The sequence below is a fragment of the Seriola aureovittata genome, chromosome 11 (assembly GCF_021018895.1).
Source record: "Seriola aureovittata isolate HTS-2021-v1 ecotype China chromosome 11, ASM2101889v1, whole genome shotgun sequence".
In the NCBI taxonomy this organism is placed as follows: domain Eukaryota; kingdom Metazoa; phylum Chordata; class Actinopteri; order Carangiformes; family Carangidae; genus Seriola; species Seriola aureovittata.
The window spans coordinates 3418482-3443213 of record NC_079374.1 but is presented as its reverse complement, the minus strand read 5'-3'; the positions used below and the strand labels follow the sequence as shown (position 1 = coordinate 3443213).

Below are 24732 nucleotides of genomic sequence, written 5' to 3'. Positions count from 1 at the left end.
AAAGATATTGTCTGTTTTTTTTATTTTGGTTTTAATGAAGCAGAAAAGATCAAAGAGAAAATGGACGCTATGATCCAAAGACCCTTTAAAATACAGTATTTATCAAATATGTGGATGAGCATATTACTAAAGATTAGTACTGAAACTTCAATGACTATTTTTGATTATTGATTAACGGATTTATCAAGTAAATTTCCCAAATGCAGCCTCAACGCTGCGTAATTGTCAAATTTAAATGGAGACATATTCTAAATGATGGGAGATGAACTACTTTAAATTCTTTTGTCTGACTTTTAAAACAAGTATTGATTTGAAGAACATTTTTTGCCACTTGAGGGCAGCAGAAACAAGGTGAGAGTGAATATCAATAGGTAATAAAAGCTCTACCTCTCCGTCTCCCCCTTTCACCTCGGCCAGGTGTCGCCATGCGTCTCCGTTTTATCCGTTATTTCAAATTAAAAGCCTTCCGCATTCGCATTTATTGCGACTTCATGACTTCTGCAAAATGCTTATAAAAGGAAACTCTGCATGTGTTAATAGGCAGCTGTTTGCCAAGTTACTTAAGAAGTGATGATATGGAAATGTTTCCAAAACAGCAGCTTTAAGGTTTTTTTCAGCCAAAATCAACAAAGCTGAAATGTGAAGATTTACGCATTTTCTCTGTTTTGTAAATGAAATATCTTTGAGTTTTATACTTGTGCACTTTGAAGATGTGACTTTAATCCTTTAGATCAATCACTTGTAAGACAATGGACAAATTAATTAATAAATAAATCATTAGTTGCCACCGTCATTTGCAGAATTTACAATGGAGACAAATAATTGAATTAGTGGCAGAAATACGACTTTTAAAAATGCTTTTTGCAGTTTGACTTGAAAAACAAAACCATATGATGTTGAGATTTTTCCCCCTTGTTTGTTACTTTTCCTGTTTGTTGTTAAAATAATAGTTAAACTGATAAACGTCAAACTCATTCGCTTCAGCAGCAAGATTGTGACTTTTCAAAGTAAATAACAGGCCGAAGAAATCAGCTGATTTCAGGTCAGTGAAAAGAAAAAAACAAACACCACAGTAACTTCAAACAGGTTTTTTATAATTGTACAATTTCTATAAAACAAAGGGTAGCTGACAAACAGCCCTCAGCATGTCGTACTGCATCAGGAACTGGTATGAAAATCATCAGACACATGACGATAACGATTGTCAGGACTGGTGAAGCTCATCTTCTGGTAGAATAACAACAATAATAATTATAATTATAATACTGGCAGACAGATTCAGTCTCTCAGCAGGGACAGTAGAGGCAGAAAAAGACTGTGCTTGTTAACAACATGTGCTTCTCAGGCATCTTTGTTTCAATCTAACTGCAGCTAACAGGGGGGTTTCAATTTAAACTTCAAATCCATTAATATACACATCTGTAAGTCCGTCCTGAAAACATCATCCAAAACAAAAAGAAAGAGAAAAACAAACACTGTTCGTGTTCAACCGTTCAGGATGGAGACGTCACTCTTTGATGGAGATTTTTTTTTTTTTTCATACGAAGCTTTTTGTCAACATTATATACAAAAGCAGTTCAATTTCATATCAGTACCTAAGCTAACACACTCTCACACACACACCAACGTAAAGGATAAGGCTGACATTCTTCTCATTGTCAACAAATCACATGAAAAGACTAAAAACATTGATTTTTATCCTAGTAAAAGTATTAAAAGTGCTCTGTTGTTGTCCAAAAAGTATTAAAAACACATTAATGTGCCACACTAGAGCAGCAAATGTGTATTAATCCGCAGCGCAAAATAGTCCCCAGCAAGCGCCCAGCTGTTTTTTTTTTTTTTTTAAATAAACGTAAATATTTGTGAGGTTTTTAAAGATTTATATCTTCATTAGGAAACAGGAAGTCGTATTAAGAGACAAAACATCATTGTCTTTGTCTCTTCGTGGGATTTGTTGACAGTAAGACAAATACAGGAAATCATCAGCATCAAAAGGAGAGAAAAGAGTGAGACACCATGTCACCAAAATAAAAACATCTGCATAATGATCCGTCATGCAGAGAAAACTCCTCGAAAACTAAACCGCTCACATTATGCTCGACATTAAATAATCAGTTCACCACAATCACAAAAATAAATTTGGTTTCTAGTGGTAACGAGACGTGCAGATAGTTGTGGTTTGATTCGTCCAGGTTCTGAGATACCGAAAATCATTAACGACAGTCACAGCAATTATAGACTTTATTTTCTCCATTAATCAATTAATTGAAAATAGCTAAAAGCCCAAATTAACTTCTTCAGACTTCCTGTGTGTTCAGACCAACAGAAACATAAAACCAGCAAATATTCATATTCGAGAAGCTGAAACCAGTGAATTTTAAATTAAAAAAAAAAAAACATGATTTAATGATTAATTGATTATAAAAATAGTTGATCAATTTTATGTCAATCAACTAATTTCAATTCTAATAAAACGATACAAAATAAATGAACCATAAAAACCCAGATAATTACAGAATAACTGCAACTCTGACAAAACAATCTCACTTCAAGGTCCATTTAGTAGCTGTTCTGGAGCTTTCAATCACTTCACATGATCTTCTTTAGCACAGAGAGTTTGCCCAGTTATTATGAACTTGAAAATATTTAAATTTACTTTATTCTTTCTTTTTTTTTTCTGATCCACGTTGACGTAGAAGTTCATTCTCGATCTTGAAAACAATATCTGATAAAACACTGTCACCCTCGGGTCCATTTAGTAGCTCTTCTGGAGCTTTTGATCACTGATATTTGGCACATTGTTTCTGCTTCCTGCCTCGACTTGACTATAAAAATGCACCAAAAAAAAACAAAAATCCAATATCTCCCAACCTGGACGAACCCGTGTGACTCGGCACCACTAGGGTTCATTTAAAAACAATTTATTTTGTAATTCTGGTGAACTGTTGCTTTAAAATCATAAGAATATCAGGATCTACTAACACAGGATATGTGGTAAAGGAAACCAAATGAAAAATTAAATCGACATCAAGGCACTGGACACGTTTGAGGACAATGGCACATAGCTGGTAGGTAGACAAACAGAGGGGAGGAAAGTGGTCAAGGCCCTGTGTTATTTTACATTTAAGTGCTGGCAGTATTTGTACCATCATGTATTAGATAATAATAAATACCACGACGAACTGAGGAGACCTCAAAAGAGCTTTTCATCGCCGCAGGAATTTGGTCTTTGTGGAGAATCTGGGCTTGCATGATTCGACATTTAGAGCTGCCCAGGTGGGAAATAGGTGTGAGTTTGGTCCCCGCCGGCTACCCTGGTCTACGAGGTGTTGCACTTCAGGTCGGGATAAAAACATGGGAGTCGAAACAGTGCAGGAGGCCGTTCAAGGGCCACAGGAAAAAAAAAAAGAAAAATGCATAAATCTCCTCTTTCAATCAAGTCTGCACAAACCCTGTGTTCCTCAGTGGGCACATCCCAGTTCCCTCACCTGATCCTGACCCAGAAACTGATCCGGTTCGACATCATTTAACTTTTGTTTTTGCTTTAAGGAAGAAGGATCCACGAGACCAGGATTTGATTAAAGGCCTAGTAGGACCAAAATCTCCTCGCCATTCATTTCTATGTAAAACAGGATGAGAAACGTTCGCCTCCGCCTTCACTTCAATCTGATTCTCAATCAGAAAACATTATATGAAAACTTCTGAACAACAATCGTGGATGTTTTGACAAAGAAAACACTTGAAATCTTTCAGGAGCTGGAAGCGACGTATGTTTGGCAGTGTTGTTTGAAAAATAACTGAAGCGATTAATCAGCCAAGTAATTTTCTGTCGATGGGGGATGTCGTTAGTTTTGCAGGTATTTGGTCACAAAACAAATTAAAAGTTTGACCTGATGACGGCGCTTCATGGAAAGTTATTATAATAAATCCCGAGGGGAGAAACGACGTCTGTCTCGAGTTTCATGGAAAAAAAAAACATCCAGCAGTTGTTGAGATATTTCAGAACAAGTCAAACACGTCGACCTGTCGGTGGCTCACAGTCAGCGGGAGTCACCTTCTGGGGGCCGCGAATGTCTGGATAAAATTTCATGACAATCCACATGATGAACCAGCCGACAGACGCCAATGAGGGGAAACGTAGTGAACGGAGTTGAGATGTACCCAGTGTGATTTCCTCTTTCCTGGCGGTTATTGAAACGACGAAACGTCCTCTGGAGGCTGTAAACTTCACATTCCAGCCACAGTTCTTCAAAATCAAACAGCAAAATCCTAGTTTGTGCTTCGGTTGTTAAAATCAAGCTCTACTGCGTGTACCTTGTCATGTGTAGTCATCTACGCGTGGTGGAAGTCAAATATTTGGTACAACAACAAGCCAAAATCATAAAAAGGTTAAAATTACACGTAGCTTTCTTAACGGTCTACTTCATTTTGTACAAACAGTTAAAAATGGCTTTTTTTTAATTATTATTATTATTTTTTTAAGACAAAACGAGTCTCAGAGGCGCGTTGCTATGCCATGCAGAGACTAAGTACCGAGGTCGGTTTGGATTTAAGCACCCGTGAGTAGAAAGAACGAACCGTGGTGTGAGTTAACACAAGCATGCAGACCCAGAACCAGAACTGGTCCGGATCGAATCCTTCTTCAGCCACAGTTCCAGGGAGCAACTTGTTCGGCTGCAGGAGTCAGTCCGGGGCAGTGCAGCTGCTCCCATCAGTCTCTGGTTTTTTTGTTTGTTTTTTCTGTTTTGTTTTTGTTTTTTTTTGTTTTTTGGAAAGAGCTCGGAGCCTCCAGCCTGGAGTCAGAGGAGGGAGATTCTGTACATGTTCCCACATGAAGACGGTGCGGAGCCGCAGATGTTCAATATTAAATAACTAAAAAAGAAATAATCACATAAATAAATTAAAAGTGGTGGAATGTAACTAAGAATATTTATTCGTGTACAACAAAGGGAAATATTGTAAATTTATTTGGCAGCTTTAGTTCATTTAGATCTTATAAAATATGACGTTTTGTTATAAACTACCAACAACTATCTTCATGGTTCAAGTTTCTCAAATGTGAAGATTTCCTGCAAGTTATTTTCTTTATTTTATTTTATTTTTTAAAACAAGCATTGGGTTCTATGGCTTGTGATTATCAGTGTTTTCAAAATTTTCACAAACCAAACAATCAATCAAACAATTAATTGAGAAAATAATCAGAAGTTTAATCTATAAAAGGGGAAAAAATGAGTTTGAACCAACTACAACAGTAAAACACTTTTACATTGATGCGTTAGTGGTAATAATAATCCATAATTATGATTATGGGCCATTTTTCTGCATTGAATACTTATACTTATAATTCTTTAAGAACATATTTCTTATTATACTTATATACTTATTAAAGTAACATATTCAATGTAGGATTTTGACTTTGTGATATTAGTACTTTAAAGGATCTGAATATTTTCACCACCACTGAAAATATATAGAACAAGAAATTATAAAAACTCAACATTACATTCTAAATGTTTCACACTGCAGGAGTGTCATTTGAACAAAGTAATAATCTTAAGTTAATTTTACTGCAGATTTAGACGTGAGTGTTAACATATCCTACTTATTCACTGCAGCACTGTATCTATGATATAATACTGTTAAGTACAATTTAATTTCCTTCAACAGACTTCCGCACTATTTTAAGTCAGATAAACCGGAGCTTTCAGAAAGATTTGAATTTCCTGAGTTGTAATTACGACTTTGATGTTGACGTGAACATTGACGAGCAGTAATTACAGAAACTCTGACATGAAGTTATTTTTACTAATTATTGTTTTGTTTCTATATTTTCTGTAGTTTATTGATGTGATGATTGATTTATTTATTTGATATTGAACGCTTGGCTCCATCACTGCAAACATCCACGCTGCGTCACGACCAAGTCTCTACACCTCCACCTGAAGAGTGCACCTCACAGAGCAGGAACCCTGCGTCGCTCCGGGGGGAGGAGGGGAAGTTAAAAGTTCAGGCGCACAGTCGGAGGTGGGAGGGTAGAGAGTCGGTCAGAAGGTTTCCGAGTCCTCCGAGTCGTTCTCGGTGGTTCCCTCGCTGGAGGGTCCGGAGGGGTTCCTGGGGCTGCGTGGCCCCCGAGGGCCGGTGCCCGGGCCTTTACCCCCCTGGTGGGGCAGCTGCCTCAGCAGGGAGCCTGGGGAGGGAGCCCCGGAGCTGCAAGGGGAGCAGAAAGGCATCATGGTAGCCAGAATGAGAGCCAGACAGTCAGCCACCTCTCTGCTAGGAGCACAAGCCAGAGCAGGGGTCAGACCTGAGGTAGAGAGACAGAGAGAAAGACCGAGAGAGAAAAGAGAGAGAGGAAGGAGGCAGGGAGGGAGGGAGAGGGACAAAAGGGAGAAAGGAGGGCGAGACGTGGACGTGGAGGAAGCGAGGAAGGCAAAGCAGAGACAGGAGCAGGAGACAGAAGGAGGGACGGAGCAGCATTCCATTAGTGTCCAGCCAGCTGACATGAGGAGGGGGGAGGGGGACGACCACAGCTGACGACTACCACTAACGAACAAACACATTTAATTAAAGTCCAACTGAAATCACATTTAATCCCCCCCCACCTTTTTTTTGCAGTTTGAAATGATGTGTATTCTATATATGTTGAGTTCATTTGGGGTCATATGACAAAGGCTGACAAAGGCTGACAAAGGCTGACAAAGGCTTACACTGTAGGGATCAAGAAGCCATGTGCTTTCCCCCTATTGCCTTTGCTTTTCACTTGTTGCCTTTGCTTTTCCCCTATTGCCTTTGCTTTTCACTTGTTGCCTTTGCTTTTCACTTGTTGCCTTTGCTTTTCACTTGTTGCCTTTGCTTTCCCCCTATTGCCTTTGCTTTTCACTTGTTGCCTTTGCTTTTCCCTTGTTGCCTTTGCTTTTCACTTGTTGCCTTTGCTTTTCCCCTGTTGCCTTTGCTTTTCACTTATTGCCTTTGCTTTTCACTTGTTGCCTTTGCTTTTCCCCTATTGCCTTTGCTTTTCCCCTGTTGACTTTGCTTTTCCCCTATTGCCTTTGCTTTTCCCCTGTTGCCTTTGCTTTTCCCCTATTGCCTTTGCTTTTCCCCTATTGCCTTTGCTTTTCCCCTGTTGCCTTTGCTTTTCCCCTGTTGCCTTTGCTTTTCCCCTGTTGCCTTTGCTTTTCCCCTATTGCCTTTGCTTTTCCCCTGTTGCCTTTGCTTTTCCCCTGTTGCCTTTGCTTTTCCCCTATTGCCTTTGCTTTTCCCCTGTTGCCTTTGCTTTTCCCCTATTGCCTTTGCTTTTCTCTTATTGCCTTTGCTTTTCCCCTGTTGCCTTTGCTTTTCCCCTATTGCCTTTGCTTTTCCCCTGTTGCCTTTGCTTTTCCCCTATTGCCTTTGCTTTTCCCCTATTGCCTTTGCTTTTCACTTGTTGCCTTTGCTTTTCCCCTATTGCCTTTGCTTTTCACTTATTGCCTTTGCTTTTCACTTATTGCCTTTGCTTTTTCCCTGTTGATTAGCTTTTTTCCTACTGCCTTTGCTTTTCCCATTTGTATTCTAATTCTTTTGTAGATTCATTCTTGTTTTGGCACTCCTATGACTCCATATTACAGAGCAGATATGTTTTCAGATTTAATTTCAGTTGGACTTTAAAATGTCTAATAACACAAAGCAAACAAGCAGCAAGGAAACAGTTTAAATCAGAGTTCCCACAGTCGCCCCGAGGTCAAACTCCACGTCTTCATGAATCTGAAGATTTAAGTCCTTTCAGATCCACTGAGGAAACTTTTAACCCCCACCACCTTCACTCTTGGTGAGTATGGAGTGAAGTATGAAGGATTTAGTGACTCCAGGGGAAACTGTGTGAGGTCACAACTTCAGTTTGGTCTGAAAACCAGTTTGAAAGAAGTGAGTCAGGCCACATTAGCTGTTACTAACACAACACACCCAGATCTCACTTCAGTTGCATCGTGGGTAATGTAGACACCAGGTTTTGGCAAAGAATGAAGAATGTTTTGACCTTTTTTTGTTTTGAGTTTGACAGTGTTATAGGAGCTCAATGCTAAATCAGTACTGTAAATTATTATTGATAATTAGAGGCTGAGTTTTAACGAGGTTTTTACGGAGTCATTACATTGTTGAACTAATAACGTGAAATGTCCCCTGTTCATGTCCAGCAGGAAATCTTTGTTGTTCTCCATCTTTCTCCTCCTTCTTTTTCTCGTCACATCTCTACTCTGAGCAGTGGGAACCCTTTTTAAAGACACATTCATTTGCAGCGCACACAGAGAAACCAGACTGAAACACTGAGCTCATGCTGGAACGGAGGAAACCAGTGACAGTGGCGTGCAGCTTCATCACAGTAAGAGCCTGGATCGGATCAGACCAGAACAGATCAGACCAGGTTCATCCTACCGTTCTCATCCACCGTCTGAACGTTGGCTCCTCGGGACAGCAGCTCCTGGACCGCCTGCTTCAGACCGCTGCGAGCCGCCAGGTGGAGAGGACTGACGGTACAGACGAAAAGAAAGAATTATCATCGTACTGTGTCTGTCCTGCTGATGCTTCAGTATAAAGAATGAAACTTGTAATCTTACGTTCTCTACATGGATCATTTCTAATGCATCAAATTACAGTGACATTAAATTCTTTTTGCTCGGGACAGAGGATACTCACGTCTGCAGCGCTGCATTTGTGGCGTTTATGAGCGCAGTGTCAGACAGTTTCTCCAGGATCAACAACACACAGTCTTCTTTTCCCTATAAGGACGAGATGTCAGGTTATAACAGGCTTAAAAAAAAAGTCTTAAATGTCCTTTTTACCGACTTATTGTGTTTGATTTCAGCAAAAAATGGCTGTTAAAGCCTCAGTACTTTTGTTCCAGACCTCTGATGATTTCCTATGTGGACCTTATATAAATTGGTTATTTTTTAATTGATTAATCCAATTAAAAGGAACTATGTGGATACTAGGGTAGGATTCATGACTGGTGGTTTGCTTCTTCACAGTTGCAGCTTAAAATCCCATTTGTCTTGCTTTTTGCTGTTTTGATTTATTTATTTTTTATTATCAAAGTCCATTATGTCCCATCTGACATTTATAATATAGATACTAACATGTTAATATGCTGGCAATATATGTTTTACTGTTGCATTCATGTTGCTGTTCTGTACACTGTACCTTGTGAAAAAAAGATACTTAAAAATAAAATATATAAGTAAAAAAGAAAAGAAAAAAGAATAAAAAGTTTCAAATATGGATGTATTGTACATTTTTTGCCAAGATTATTTGAAAATATATATTTATTTCATGTGAATAGTTGCAGTCACAATTTATATTGAATGTTTATATATAGAAAATAATGTTTCATGAAGCATTTTATTAGAAATGTGAAGCTGTCAAATATGACAGCTCATAATAAAACAGTAACAAACCTAATTAGTGTGAAACTGACAGCAACTATGAGCCTCATAACTGACAAATAATAAATTTATGCCTTACTATGCCATGACTTTTTATTCCTGACTTCATGAGGTTCAAGGCTGTAATGTGAATTTTTACTAAAGCATCATAACAAATGAATAACATAGAAAACTGTTTAGTAAACTCTGTACAGACTCATTTCCCATAAAGGAGAACGGGACACAACCAAAAATGATGCTTGAATAATTCTTTAACAACAGGAAAAGAGGCTTACATTAAGTTTATTTTGTTCATAAAACTGAGGGTTATTGATATGTTGACTGACAGAGACAATAACCAATCAGTTTGTGTGCAGGTCTCACTGAAACAGTGGGAGGTGGAGTTTCTTAAACACATTGGGATTAAGACTAGTAAGTATTTAAAGTGGAGGTGGACGCCCCCTTGCGGACACTTACATTACTGCAGGATAGATGCAGGGCGGTGTTGCCATCTTTGTCTGTCAAACTGAGGTTGGCGTTGGCGCTGGTCAACAGCAGCTCTGCAGGAAACAACAGAACATATATGTAAAATTTAAACTACAGTTAAATATTGTGAAACAACAAAAACACACTGAAGTAACAAGGCCATGAGCCAAGGAAAAGGTGTCAGTACCGAGAGCCCCGACTCTGCCCTTCTCAGCAGCCATCATCAGTGGAGTGTGACCTGATTGGTCCACAGCATCAACAGGTGCATCGTGTGAAAGGAGCAGCTGGACACAGTCGACGTGGCCCGCGAACGCCGCACCATGAAGAGGAGTCCTGCAGGAGAGAAGGAGGAGTGAAAACAGGATAGAGCAGAACAGTTACAATATAACGTTTTATGCCTTACTATACTATGACATTTTTATGCCTTACTATACTATGACATTTTAATTCCTTATTATACTAACACATTTTTATGACATTTTATGCCTTACTATACTATAACATTTTCTATGCCTTATTATACTATGACATTTTTATGACATTTTATGCCTTATTATACTGTGACATTTTATGCCTTACTATAATATGACATTTTTATGCCTTATTATACTATGACATTTTTATGACATTTTATGCCTTATTATACTATGACGTTTTATGACATTTGATGCCTTACTATACTATGACATTTTCATGCCTTATTATACTATGACATTTTTATGACATTTTATGCCTTACTATACTCACATTTTATGCCTTACCATACTATGAAATTTTTATGCCTTATTATACTATGATATTTTTATGACATTTTATGCCTTACTATACAATAACATTTTTATGCGTTATTATACTATGACATTTTTATGACATTTTATGCCTTACTATACTATGACATTTTTATGACATTTTATGCCTTACTATACTATGACATTTTTATGCCTTATTATACTATGATATTTTTATGACATTTTATGCCTTACTATACTATGACATTTTTATGACATTTTATGCCTTACTATACTATGACATTTTTATGCCTTATTATACTATGACATTTTTATGACATTTTATGCCTTACTATACTATGACATTTTTATGCCTTACTATACTATGACATTTTAATTCCTTATTATACTATCACATTTTTATGACATTTTATGCCTTACTATACTATGACGTTTTTATGACCTATTATACTATGACATTTTTATGACATTTTATGCCTTACTATACTATGACATTTTTATGCCTTATTATACTATGACATTTTTATGACATTTGATGCCTTATTATACAATGACATTTTTATGTAATTTTTTGCCTTACTATACTATGACATTTTTATGACATTTTATGCCTTACTATACAATGACATTTTTATGCCTTACTATATTATGACATCTTTATGCCTTATTATACTATGACATTTTTATGACTTTTTATGCCTTATTATACTCTGATGTTTTATGACATTTGATGCCTTATTATACTATGACATTTTTATGCCTTACTATACGATGACATTTTTATGACATTTTATGCCTTACTATACTATGACATTTTTATGCCTTATTATACTATGATATTTTTATGCCTTATTATACTATGACATTTTTATGACATTTTATGCCTTACTACTTACTACTACTATACTATGACATATTTATGCCTTATTATACTATGACATTTTTATGACATTTTATGCCTTACTACTTACTACTACTATACTATGACATTTTTATGCCTTATTATACTATGACATTTTTATGACATTTTATGCCTTATTGTACGATGACATTTTTATGCCTTATTATACTATGACATTTTATGCCTTATTATACTATGACATTTTTATGCCTTATTATACTATGACATTTTTATGACATTTTATGCCTTATTATACTATGACATTTTTATGCCTTATTATACTATGACATTTTTATGACATTTTATGCCTTATTATACTATGACTTTTTATGACATTTTATGCCTTACTATACTATGACATTTTTATGACATTTTATGCCTTACTATACTATGACATTTTTATGCCTTACTATACTATGACATTTTAATTCCTTACTATACTATGACATTTTTATGCCTTATTACACTATGACATTTTTATGACATTTTATGCCTTACTATACTATGACATTTTTATGCCTTACTATACTATGATATTTTATGCCTTATTATACTATGACATTTTTATGTAATTTTTTGCCTTACTATACTATGACATTTTTATGACATTTTATGCCTTACTATACAATGACATTTTTATGCCTTACTATATTATGACATCTTTATGCCTTATTATACTATGACATTTTTATGACTTTTTATGCCTTATTATACTATGACTTTTTATGACATTTTATGCCTTATTATACTATGACATTTTTATGACATTTTTATGCCTTATTATACTATGACTTTTTATGACATTTTATGCCTTATTATACTATGACATTTTTATGACATTTTATGCCTTACTATACAATGACATTTTTATGCCTTACTATATTATGACATCTTTATGCCTTATTATACTATGACATTTTTATGACATTTTTATGCCTTATTATACTATGACATTCTTTTGACATTTTATGCCTTATTATACTATGATATTTTTATGCCTTATTATACTATGACATTTTTTTGACATTTTATGCCTTATTATAATATGACATTTTTATGCCTTACTATACTATGACATTTTTATGACATTTTATGCCTTATTATACTATGACATTTTTATGACATTTTATGCCTTACTATGCTATGACATTTTTATGCCTTATTATACTATGACATTTTTATGCCTTATTATACTATGACATTTTTATGACATTTTATGCCTTATTATACTATGACTTTTTATGACATTTTATGCCTTACTATACTATGACATTTGTATGCCTTATTATAATATGACATTTTTATGACATTTTATGCCTTATTATACTATGACATTTTTATGCCTTATTATACTATGATGGTTTATGACATTTGATGCCTTATTATACTATGACATTTTTATGCCTTACTATATTATGACATTTTTATGCCTTATTATACTATGACATTTTTATGACATTTTATGCCTTACTATACTATGACATTTTTATGCCTTATTATACTATGACATTTTTATGCCTTATTATACTATGACATTTTTATGACATTTTATGCCTTACTACTTACTACTACTATACTATGACATTTTTATGCCTTATTATACTATGACATTTTTATGACATTTTATGCCTTACTATACTATGACATTTTTATGCCTTATTATACGATGACATTTTTATGACATTTTATGCCTTATTATACTATGACTTTTTATGACATTTTATGCCTTACTATACTATGACATTTTTATGCCTTATTATACTATGACATTTTTATGTAATTTTTTGCCTTATTATACTATGATTTTTATGACATTTTTATGCCTTACTATACTATGACATTTTTATGCCTTATTATACTATGACATTTTTATGACATTTTATGCCTTATTATACTATGACATTTTTATGCCTTATTATACTATGATGTTTTATGACATTTGATGCCTTATTATACTATGACATTTTTATGCCTTACTATTTTTTGACATTTTATGCCGTATTATACTATGACATTTTTATGCCTTATTATACTATGACATTTTTATGAAATTTTTATGCCTTACTATACTATGACATTTTTATGCCTTATTATACTATGACATTTTTATGACATTTTATGCCTTATTATACTATGACATTTTTATGCCTTAATATACTATGACATTTTTATGACATTTTATGCCTTACTATACTATGACATTTTTATGCCTTATTATACGATGACATTTTTATGACATTTTATGCCTTATTATACTATGACTTTTTATGACATTTTATGCCTTACTATACTATGACATTTTTATGCCTTATTATACTATGACATTTTTATGTAATTTTTTGCCTTAATATACTATGACATTTTTATGACATTTTTATGCCTTACTATACTATGACATTTTTATGCCTTATTATACTATGACATTTTTATGACATTTTATGCCTTATTATACTATGACATTTTTATGCCTTATTATACTATGATGTTTTATGACATTTGATGCCTTATTATACTATGACATTTTTATGCCTTACTATTTTTTGACATTTTATGCCGTATTATACTATGACATTTTTATGCCTTATTATACTATGACATTTTTTTGACATTTTTATGCCTTATTATACTATGACATTTTTATGTAATTTTTTGCCTTACTATACTATGACATTTTTATGCCTTATTATACTATGACATTTTTATGACATTTTATGCCTTATTATACTATGACATTTTTATGTAATTTTTTGCCTTATTATACTATGACATTTTTATGACATTTTATGCCTTTCTATACTATGACATTTTTATGCCTTATTATACTATGACATTTTTATGACATTTTATGCCTTATTATGCTATGACATTTTTATGCCTTATTATACTATGACATTTTTATGTAATTTTTTGCCTTACTATACTATGACATTTTTATGCCTTATTATACTATGACATTCTTTTGACATTTTATGCCTTATTATACTATGACATTTTTATGCCTTATTATACTATGACATTTTTTTGACATTTTATGCCTTATTATAATATGACATTTTTATGCCTTACTATACTATGACTTTTTATGACATTTTATGCCTTACTATACTATGACATTTGTATGCCTTATTATAATATGACATTTTTATGACATTTTATGCCTTATTATACTATGACATTTTTATGCCTTATTATATTATGATGTTTTATGACATTTGATGCCTTATTATACTATGACATTTTTATGCCTTACTATATTATGACATTTTTATGCCTTATTATACTATGATGTTTTATGACATTTGATGCCTTATTATACTATGACATTTTTATGCCTTACTATATTATGACATTTTTATGCCTTATTATACTATGACATTTTATGCCTTTCTATACTATGACATTTGATGCCTTATTATACTATGACATTTTTATGCCTTACTATATTATGACATTTTTATGCCTTATTATACTATGACATTTTTATGACATTTTATGCCTTACTATACTATGACATTTTTATGCCTTATTATACTATGACATTTTTATGCCTTATTATACTATGACATTTTTATGACATTTTATTCCTTATTATACTATGACTTTTTATGACATTTTATGCCTTACTATACTATGACATTTGTATGCCTTATTATAATATGACATTTTTAGGACATTTTATGCCTTATTATAATATGACATTTTTATGCCTTATTATACTATGATGTTTTATGACATTTGATGCCTTATTATACTATGACATTTTTATGCCTTACTATATTATGACATTTTTATGCCTTATTATACTATGACATTTTTATGACATTTTATGCCTTACTATACTATGACATTTTTATGACATTTTATGCCTTACTATACTATGACATTTTTATGCCTTATTATACTATGACATTTTTATGACATTTTATGCCTTACTACTTACTACTACTATACTATGACATTTTTATGCCTTATTATACTATGACATTTTTATGACATTTTATGCCTTATTGTACTATGACATTTTTATGCCTTATTATACTATGACATTTTTATGTAATTTTTTGCCTTACTATACTATGACATTTTTATGCCTTATTATACTATGACATTTTTATGACATTCTATGCCTTATTATACTATGACATTTTTATGTAATTTTTTGCCTTATTATACTATGACATTTTTATGACATTTTATGCCTTACTATACTATGACATTTTTATGCCTTATTATACTATGACATTTTTATGACATTTTATGCCTTACTATACTATGACATTTTTATGCCTTATTATACTATGACATTTTTATGACATTTTATGCCTTATTATGCTATGACATTTTTATGCCTTATTATACTATGACATTTTTATGTAATTTTTTGCCTTACTATACTATGACATTTTTATGCCTTATTATACTATGACATTTTTATGACATTTTATGCCTTATTATACTATGACATTTTTATGTAATTTTTTGCCTTACTATACTATGACATTTTTATGACATTTTATGCCTTACTATACAATGACATTTTTATGCCTTACTATATTATGACATCTTTATGACATTTTATGCCTTATTATACTATGACTTTTTATGTAATTTTTTGCCTTACTATACTATGACATTTTTATGACATTTTATGCCTTACTATACAATGACATTTTTATGCCTTACTATATTATGACATCTTTAAGCCTTATTATACTATGACATTTTTATGACATTTTATGACTTATTATACTATGACTTTTTATGACATTTTATGCCTTACTATACTATGACATTTTTATGCCTTATTATACTATGACATTTTTTTGACATTTTATGCCTTATTATACTATGACATTTTTATGCCTTATTATACTATGACATTTTTTTGACATTTTATGCCTTATTATACTATGACATTTTTATGCCTTATTATACTATGACATTTTTTTGACATTTTATGCCTTATTATAATATGACATTTTTATGCCTTACTATACTATGACATTTTTATGCCTTTTTATACTATGACATTTTTATGACATTTTATACTATGACATTTTTATGACATTTTATGCCTTACTATACTATGACATTTTTATGCCTTATTATACTATGACATTTTTATGACATTTTATGCCTTATTATACTATGACATTTTTATGCCTTATTATACTATGATGTTTTATGACATTTGATGCCTTATTATACTATGACATTTTATGCCTTACTATACTATGACATTTTTATGCCTTATTATATTATGACATTTTTATGTAATTTTTTGCCTTACTATACTATGACATTTTTATGACATTTTATGCCTTATTATACTATGACATTTTTATGCCTTACTATACTATGAAATTTTTATGACATTTTATGCCTTATTATACTATGACTTTTTATGACATTTTATGCCTTACTATACTATGACATTTTATGCCTTATTATACTATGACATTTTTATGCCTTATTATACTATGACATTTTTTTGACATTTTATGCCTTATTATACTATGACATTTTTATGCCTTATTATACTATGACATCTTTTTGACATTGTATGCCTTATTATAATATGACATTTTTATGCCTTACTATACTATGACATTTTTATGCCTTTTTATACTATGACATTTTTATGACATTTTATGCCTTACTATACTATGACATTTTTATGCCTTATTATACTATGACATTTTTATGACATTTTATGCCTTATTATACTATGACATTTTTATGCCTTATTATACTATGATGTTTTATGACATTTGATGCCTTATTATACTATGACATTTTATGCCTTACTATACTATGACATTTTTATGCCTTATTATAATATGACATTTTTATGACATTTTATGCCTTACTATACTATGACATTTTTATGACATTTTATGCCTTACTATACAATGACATTTTTATGCCTTATTATACTATGACATTTTTATGTAATTTTTTGCCTTCTATAATATGACATTTTTTTGACATTTTATGCCTTATTATACTATGACATTTTTATGTCTTATTATACTATTACATCTTTTTGACATTTTATGCCTTATTATACTATGACATTTTTATGCCTTACTATACTATGAAATTTTTATGACATTTTATGCCTTATTATACTATGAAATTTGTATGCCTTATTATAATATGACATTTTTATGACATTTTATGCCTTATTATACTATGACATTTTTATGCCTTATTATACTATGATGTTTTATGACATTTTATGCCTTACAATACAATGACATTTTTATGCCTTACTATATTATGACATCTTTATGCCTTATTATACTATGACATTTTTATGTAATTTTTTGCCTTACTATAATATGACATTTTTTTGACATTTTATGCCTTATTATACTATGACATTTTTATGCCTTATTATACTATGACATTTTTATGACATTTTATGCCTTATTATACTATGATGTTTTATGACATTTGATGCCTTACTATACTATGACATTTTTATGCCTTACTATACTATGACATTTTTATGCCTTATTATACTATGACATTTCTATGACATTTTATGCCTTATTATACTATGACTTTTTATGACATTTTATGCCTTACTATACTATGACATTTGTATGCCTTATTATAATATGACATCTTTATGCCTTACTATACTATGACATTTGTATGCCTTATTATAATATGACATTTTTATGACATTTTATGCCTTATTATACTATGACATTTTTATGCCTTATTATACTATGATGTTTTATGATATTTGATGCCTTATTATACTATGACATTTTTATGCCTTACTATACAATGACATTTTTATGCCTTACTATACTATGACATTTGTATGCCTTATTATACAATGACATTGTCATGTCATAGTATAGTAAGGCATAAAATGTCATAAAAACGTCATAGAATAGTAAGCCATAAAAATATCAAAAAATGTCATAGTATAGTAAGGCATAAAAATGCCATAGTATAGTAAGGGATAAAAATATAAAAAAATGTCATAGTATAATAAGGCATAAAAACGTTAAAAGAAGTCATCGTACAGTAAGGGATAAAAATATTTTTAAAAAATCATAGTACAGTAAGGCATAAAAATATCAAAAAAATATCATAGTATAGTAAGGCATAAAAACGTCATAGTATAGTAAGGCATAAAAATTTCATAGTACAGAAAGGCATAAAAATATCAAAAAATGTCATAGTATAGTACGGCATAAAAATATCAAAAAATATTATAGTATAGTAAGGCATAGAAACGTCATAGTATAGTAAGGCATAAAAATGTCATAGTACAGAAAGGCATAAAAATATCAAAAAATGTCATAATATAATAAGGCATAAAAGTATCAAAAAATGTCATAGTATTGTAAGGCATAAAAACGTTAAAAAAAAGTCATAGTACAGTAAGGGATAAAAATGTCATAAAAATGTCACAGTACAGTAAGGCATAAAAATATCAAAAAATGTCATCGTATAATAAGGCATAAAAATATCAAAAATGTCACAGTGTAGTAAGGAATAAAAATATCAAAAATGTCACAGTGTAGTAAGGAATAAAAATATCAAAAATGTCACAGTGTAGTAAGGAATAAAAACGTCAAAAAAAGTATTTTTTTAAAAATCATAGTATAGTAAGGCATAGAAACATCTAAAAACGTCATAGTATAGTAAGGCATAAAAACGTCATAGTATTATAACGCATAAAAATATCAAAAAATGTCATAGTACAGTAAGGCATAAAAACGTCACAGTATAGTAAGGCACATAAATGTCATAGTATATATACTAAGGCATAAAAATGTCATAAAATGCCTTACTATAACTTTTTCTTATGACTCATTCATGGGGCGGCACGGTGGTAAAGTGGTTAGGCACAAAAGTCATAATATAATAAAACATTAGAGTCGCCAAGTAACCTAATTCGCATGTATTTGGACTGCAGGAGGCAGCCGTAGTACCTGGAGAGAACCCACACGGCCACAGGGAGAACATGTAAACTCCACACAGAAAGGCCGCAGGCCCAGGGTTCAAACCAACATTCTCACTGTTCATTGTTTAAGACATAAAAACATCATGGAGTCGCCAATTAACCCAATTTGCATGTCTTTAGACTGTGGGAGGAATACCTAGGGATATGAGTTTTTACGCTGTAGTATACTAAGACTTTTGTTATGACTTACAATACTATACACCTATAATTTAAACATACATTTCTATCTTTTATATTTACATATATAATATGAACATATGCTGACAGGCTTTGGGATGGGTATAGATTTATGTAACAAAAGTTTATATTATAAACATAGAATAAAATAAAATATTAAAATATTTCCATTAGCTAGATATACAGTATATGTTGATATGATTGATGATTCCCCTGCCGTTACTGAAGTGAGTAACACACACACACGCACACGCACACACACACACACACACACACACACAAGTGACTCACCTGCCCTTTGCGTCCTTGCAGCCAGCGATGTCTGATCCCATCGCCTCCAGCAGCAGAGACGCACAGGACTCATGATCATTCACCCTGTTCATTCAAACACAAACAGGACGTCACTGATGTCGACTCGTTCAGATCTGACAGTAACAAATCTCTCACCTCTCCTCATTAGTTTTGAAAACAGCAGTGAAGAAAACCTGCAGCAAAAACTGAAAACACTGAAAATGAATAACACTTTAAATAAGTGACTTACACAGCACAGTGCAGAGGGGTGAAGGGGTTCCCGTCAATACAGCGACAACCTTTCTGCTCCAGCAGGACCTCGACACACCCCTCCTGACCTAGAGACACAAAAACACACACACACAGAATCACCAACTGGTATTTAACTGAAGTTAGGTCACGTCTTTATACCAGGCACTGTAAAGTGTATTGTTCTGTAAAATAATAATTAAAAAAAATTAAATAAAAAGTATAAATAAATAAATCATGTTCAGGCTGAGTTTATCTCTGAGTGTGTGTCAGGGTGCATGTACCATAGTAACAGGCCCAGTGCAGCGGTGTGTATCCGCTTTGGTCCCTCAACGGCGGCAGGGATGGCGGCTCAGAGCAGGCGATGCTCAGCAGCTCGCTCAGCCAGGAGGCGTGGCCTCGGGCAGCAGCCAGGTGGATGGCCGTACGACCCCGAGAGTCGCCGAGCAAAACCGAGGCTTCCTGCTCCAACAGACACTGAATACACTCCTCCTGACCACACAGCAGCTGGAGAGACGAAGGCGTCACTAATTAACTGCAACTCGTGTATGTTACTTAATTATCAACCTTTTTTATTATTCCATGGACAGACTTGCTCCACAGACTTGGGCCAATAACCTTCAATTCAAAGACATCAAGTCTATACTTGTACAATTTCCATAAAAGCAGTACAGAGAAAACCAGCCTCATGCTCACCCCGAGGTGCAGCGCAGTGAGGCCGTGGTTATCGGCCATGTTGACGTTGGCTTCCCTCTCCAGCAGCAGCGACACGGCGTCGACGTGACCTCCAGCCACCGCCAGCATCAGAGGAGTCCTGCGGGCGAGGACAAGGCCGTCAGTGTGAGACAGACGAGACAGGAAGTGAAACAGAGAGGAAAGAGATCATCACTCACTGTCCCTGAGAGTCAGCAGCGTCCACGAGATCTGCAGCCTCTGATTCATCCAGCAGGAGGCGCACACACGTCGTATGACCGTTCATCACTGCAGGCAGGGAGAGAGAGAGAGAGAGAGAGAGAGAGAGAGAGAGAGAGAGAGAGAGAGAGAGAGCAAGAAACAGGGGAGTGATAGAAATGTTTATTAATAGTCGGTGCGATGACACATCGGTTCAGTGAGATTAGATGATGATGATGATTCTGGTGTCACCGCAGCAGAAAGTGGAAAATAAAAAGCAAGTTGGTTTTTAGTCCAACTGAAATCAAACTTAGTCAAACATAACGTCAAAGTGTTTAATACTTTATTATATATATTTATTATAAATAAGGGAAACGGCTGCATCTCATGGACCGACACTGTGTTGTTAGTGGCCTTTAATGATCTGCTCCTCAACCACTTTCAGTGTATTTGATTGAGGGGCAAAGATTACCTGAAGCTATAATCTGAGTCAGACAGGTGAGAGAGCATCTCCCAACGTTACAGTCTTATTCTTTAAGACTTTAATAAATAACAACTGGTGTCATCTTGAAACAGGAAAGGTGCCCTCCTCAAACACAGTTGGAAGAACTATAGTGTCACATATTGTCTGTTGTTGCATTAAGATTTCACTTGATGGAAAATGAAGAGACTTAAACCTGAGTCCATACGTGTCCGCATACTTTTGGCCATATCCACCCAGACATGTGTTGATACCAGATGTTTACAGCGACAGAGAAACAGAAACCTGAACTCACCTGCCAGGTGCACGGGGGTGCGTCCGTGCTGCGTGTCGGTGGAGCGCGACGACGCCCCCTGGCTGAGGAGGGTGTGAACACAGTCAGCGTGGCCCCGAAGAGCAGCCAGAGCCAGGGGGGTCCTCCCCACCTCGTCCCCCTGGTCCACCTCCCTCTCCCCCTGCAGCAGCACCTCCAGGGCCTGAGCGTGGCCGTGGTACGCCTGCACAAAGACACAGAAACGCTTTATTTAAATATGGAAATATTTACCTCCTGTCACATCGGGGTTGGAAGGAAGATTGTTTATTTTACCTGTTTTAATATCAATTCTTGTTTCTTGTGTAAAATTGATTTTCCTTTTGTTTTTATGTTTATAATGAATTATGTAAAGAACTTTGTGGATGAAATGTTCAACGCAAATAGCAAAATAAAAACTCCTGAACACCCTTTTTTTCTGAAATAAAACAAATTATTATTTAGAGAAAAGTTTCTGTTTTGGTTCCAAAACTCAGGTGTGTGAGACTCACAGCGAGATGCAGCGGGCTCCTGGCGTTCGGAGATTCAGGGTCGTCATGGTGACAGTCGTCTCTGTGCAGCAGCTGCAGGGTCACAACAAAACACATCGGCGCATTTTTAATCCGAGAGCCTGAACCTGCAGCCTGCTCATATTAAACCTAAAATCAGGCAGTGACAGTTCCTTTAGTTTCATCTATTGTTGTTGTCATCATTTGTGTATTAGAGCTGTCGTATGTCAGCACGTCGAAAATGAGATACACAAAATAAATGAAAAAGAAAAGAGAAGACGCAGAACATGAAAATCTGAAACTCTGTTTTAAGGAAAGAGAGAAGAGAATGACGATGAAGATTAGGTGACAACAGGAAGAGATATCACTCACTTTAAAGCAAAAATAACTTAAGAACATGAGTGTTAATGGTAAAAAAAGAGACTTAAAAATGAACAAAAACAGTAAAAGCTTAAATAAAACATGTGGTTTCATTTCGTCCTGCAGGTTCTGGAGCTTGTTAACCGGTTGTTAACCCTCGTCACTCATTCATCTGCGGTCATTCAGGGAAACGCCTCCTCAGATTAAAGAGGTTTGTAAACTGGATTTTAATCTCATTTTTTTTGCCTTTAGATGATTTTGGGGAAACGAGGCCCTGGAATGTCTTTGCGTGCTGCTGCAGTGAAAATATGATCCGACAACAGATGGAGAAAACGCCTGCAGCTACAGCTACTACTCCAACAACACAACTATTTCCTCCATGAGGCCTTAAGGTCTCACAGCGAGCACACTGACCAGCTCCAGACAGTGCCTGTGTCCGTAGGCGGCGGCGTAGTGGACGGGACTGTAGCCCTGTTTGTCCTTCAGCGACGCCGTCGCTCCGCTCTGAAGCAGAAACTCCAAACATCTGGAACAACAAACAACAAACGCAACGTCTCAGTCATCGTTTAAGACGGCTACTCACAGTTGACATGAACAGGAGCTGAAGTGTGGAGACAGTAAAACATCTGGGTATTGTAGTTTTCAGCCAATGATACTCAAACAGGAAACTGTGAATTTATTTGGGACTATTTTCAGCAGCGGATTAATCCACCTTCAGTGTGGTAGTGAGTATTTGGGATCACTCTGAGGTTCTCTTTTTTAAAGCTTTGAGCAGCTTTTCCTCTTTGCACTGCATTGTGGGAGGATAGTGTCCGTAAAATTATTATTTTATATGATTATTTTTCATCTTTACATAGTGAAAGGTGAAAAGTAAAATAACACGCTCTGAGATTTGTCAGCTGCTGTTCTACAACTGATCTCGGTGTATAAACTGAATATTTCAGAGCAGATCCTCAGAGGGTTTAAATAATTAATGAAGTCATCCAGCTGTGCCAGCTGTGTGTAATATTACGCAGGGTTTTGGAGAGGTGTGAGTGTGTCAGCGTCATCGAGTCGCTCTGAGAAAGAGGAAACACGAGTGGAAATAAGTTACTGAAATGGTGTGGAGTGTTTCTGCTGCACAATCCGCACGTGTCACTGTGTTTCCATTTATTTATCTACATTCATTTATTTATTTATTTAGTTCCTCGTCGTGCGTCTCCGCAGGTTTTCCAGGTCTGCAAACCTGGAAACACGTCTGAACTGAAGCTGGAAAAACTCTTCTTCTTTTGCAAATGTGTTAAAATGTTTTAATTAATTTAATTAAAGATTAAGATACAGGATCTTTCTGTTTGGTCTGCACAGGAACCAATCAAACGCAATTGACAGTTATTTTTGTTATCTATCAATCTGACAATTGTTTTCTTGACTAATTGTTTTATCCATAAAATGTATCAATTATCAAAATAGTATACAGTATTATTATCTGTGTTTGTTTTCTCTTGAAGTAACTGACACTTTATGAAATCTACTTAATAGGAATTCTTGTAAAGGAGATGTTTGTTTTAATTATGTCACTTTTCATGTGTTTATTTGATGCTCAGCAGCTGTTTAACAGCTGTGTGGAGTGATACTACGCTTCGGTCACAATGTCATAAATCTCTTCATGTTTCTGTCGGTGTGGACTCACAGCGCTGCCTCTTTCTCTCTCTCCGCCTGAACTCCTTCACTCTCCGGCTCCAGAGCAACACGACGCCTGTGAGGGGAGGTGGACCGGGGAGGGAGGAGAGGGAGGGGAGGGAGGGAGGGAGGGAGGGTGAGATAAAAGAGGATCAAAATATTAACACACACAAACAACAGCGTCTTTTGTGCAGCGGAGCCTCCTAATACCAACAAGTTGAGTGGATAACATGATGCTGCATCATGAACTGCGGAGATGTCGAACCCTGGAGGCTGTGAATGAGTACCACCACCTCAGTGTCACC

At 34.4% G+C, this 24732-nt stretch overlaps 1 protein-coding gene across 3 annotated transcripts in view; it reads right to left on the bottom strand.

Annotated features, from left to right (window-relative positions):
* Positions 1–1073: 1073 nt before the first annotated feature.
* Positions 1074–24732, bottom strand: part of ankrd44 (ankyrin repeat domain 44) — a 48333-nt gene continuing 24674 nt past the window's right edge. For 2 of the 3 annotated variants that reach the window (XM_056389060.1, XM_056389061.1), the window contains exons 15-28: positions 24438–24503; positions 23183–23294; positions 22412–22483; positions 21906–22107; positions 21132–21219; positions 20935–21052; positions 20523–20745; positions 20240–20327; positions 19990–20073; positions 10066–10211; positions 9870–9952; positions 8668–8750; positions 8407–8498; positions 1074–6304 (exon numbers count right to left, since the gene is read on the bottom strand). In XM_056389060.1, coding sequence (XP_056245035.1) covers positions 6045–6304; positions 8407–8498; positions 8668–8750; positions 9870–9952; positions 10066–10211; positions 19990–20073; positions 20240–20327; positions 20523–20745; positions 20935–21052; positions 21132–21219; positions 21906–22107; positions 22412–22483; positions 23183–23294; positions 24438–24503 — 1717 coding nt within the window. In that variant the 3' untranslated portion in view covers positions 1074–6044. The remainder of the gene's footprint in view (positions 6305–8406; positions 8499–8667; positions 8751–9869; positions 9953–10065; positions 10212–19989; positions 20074–20239; positions 20328–20522; positions 20746–20934; positions 21053–21131; positions 21220–21905; positions 22108–22411; positions 22484–23182; positions 23295–24437; positions 24504–24732) is intronic. The other variant, XM_056389062.1, reaches the window with a different exon arrangement.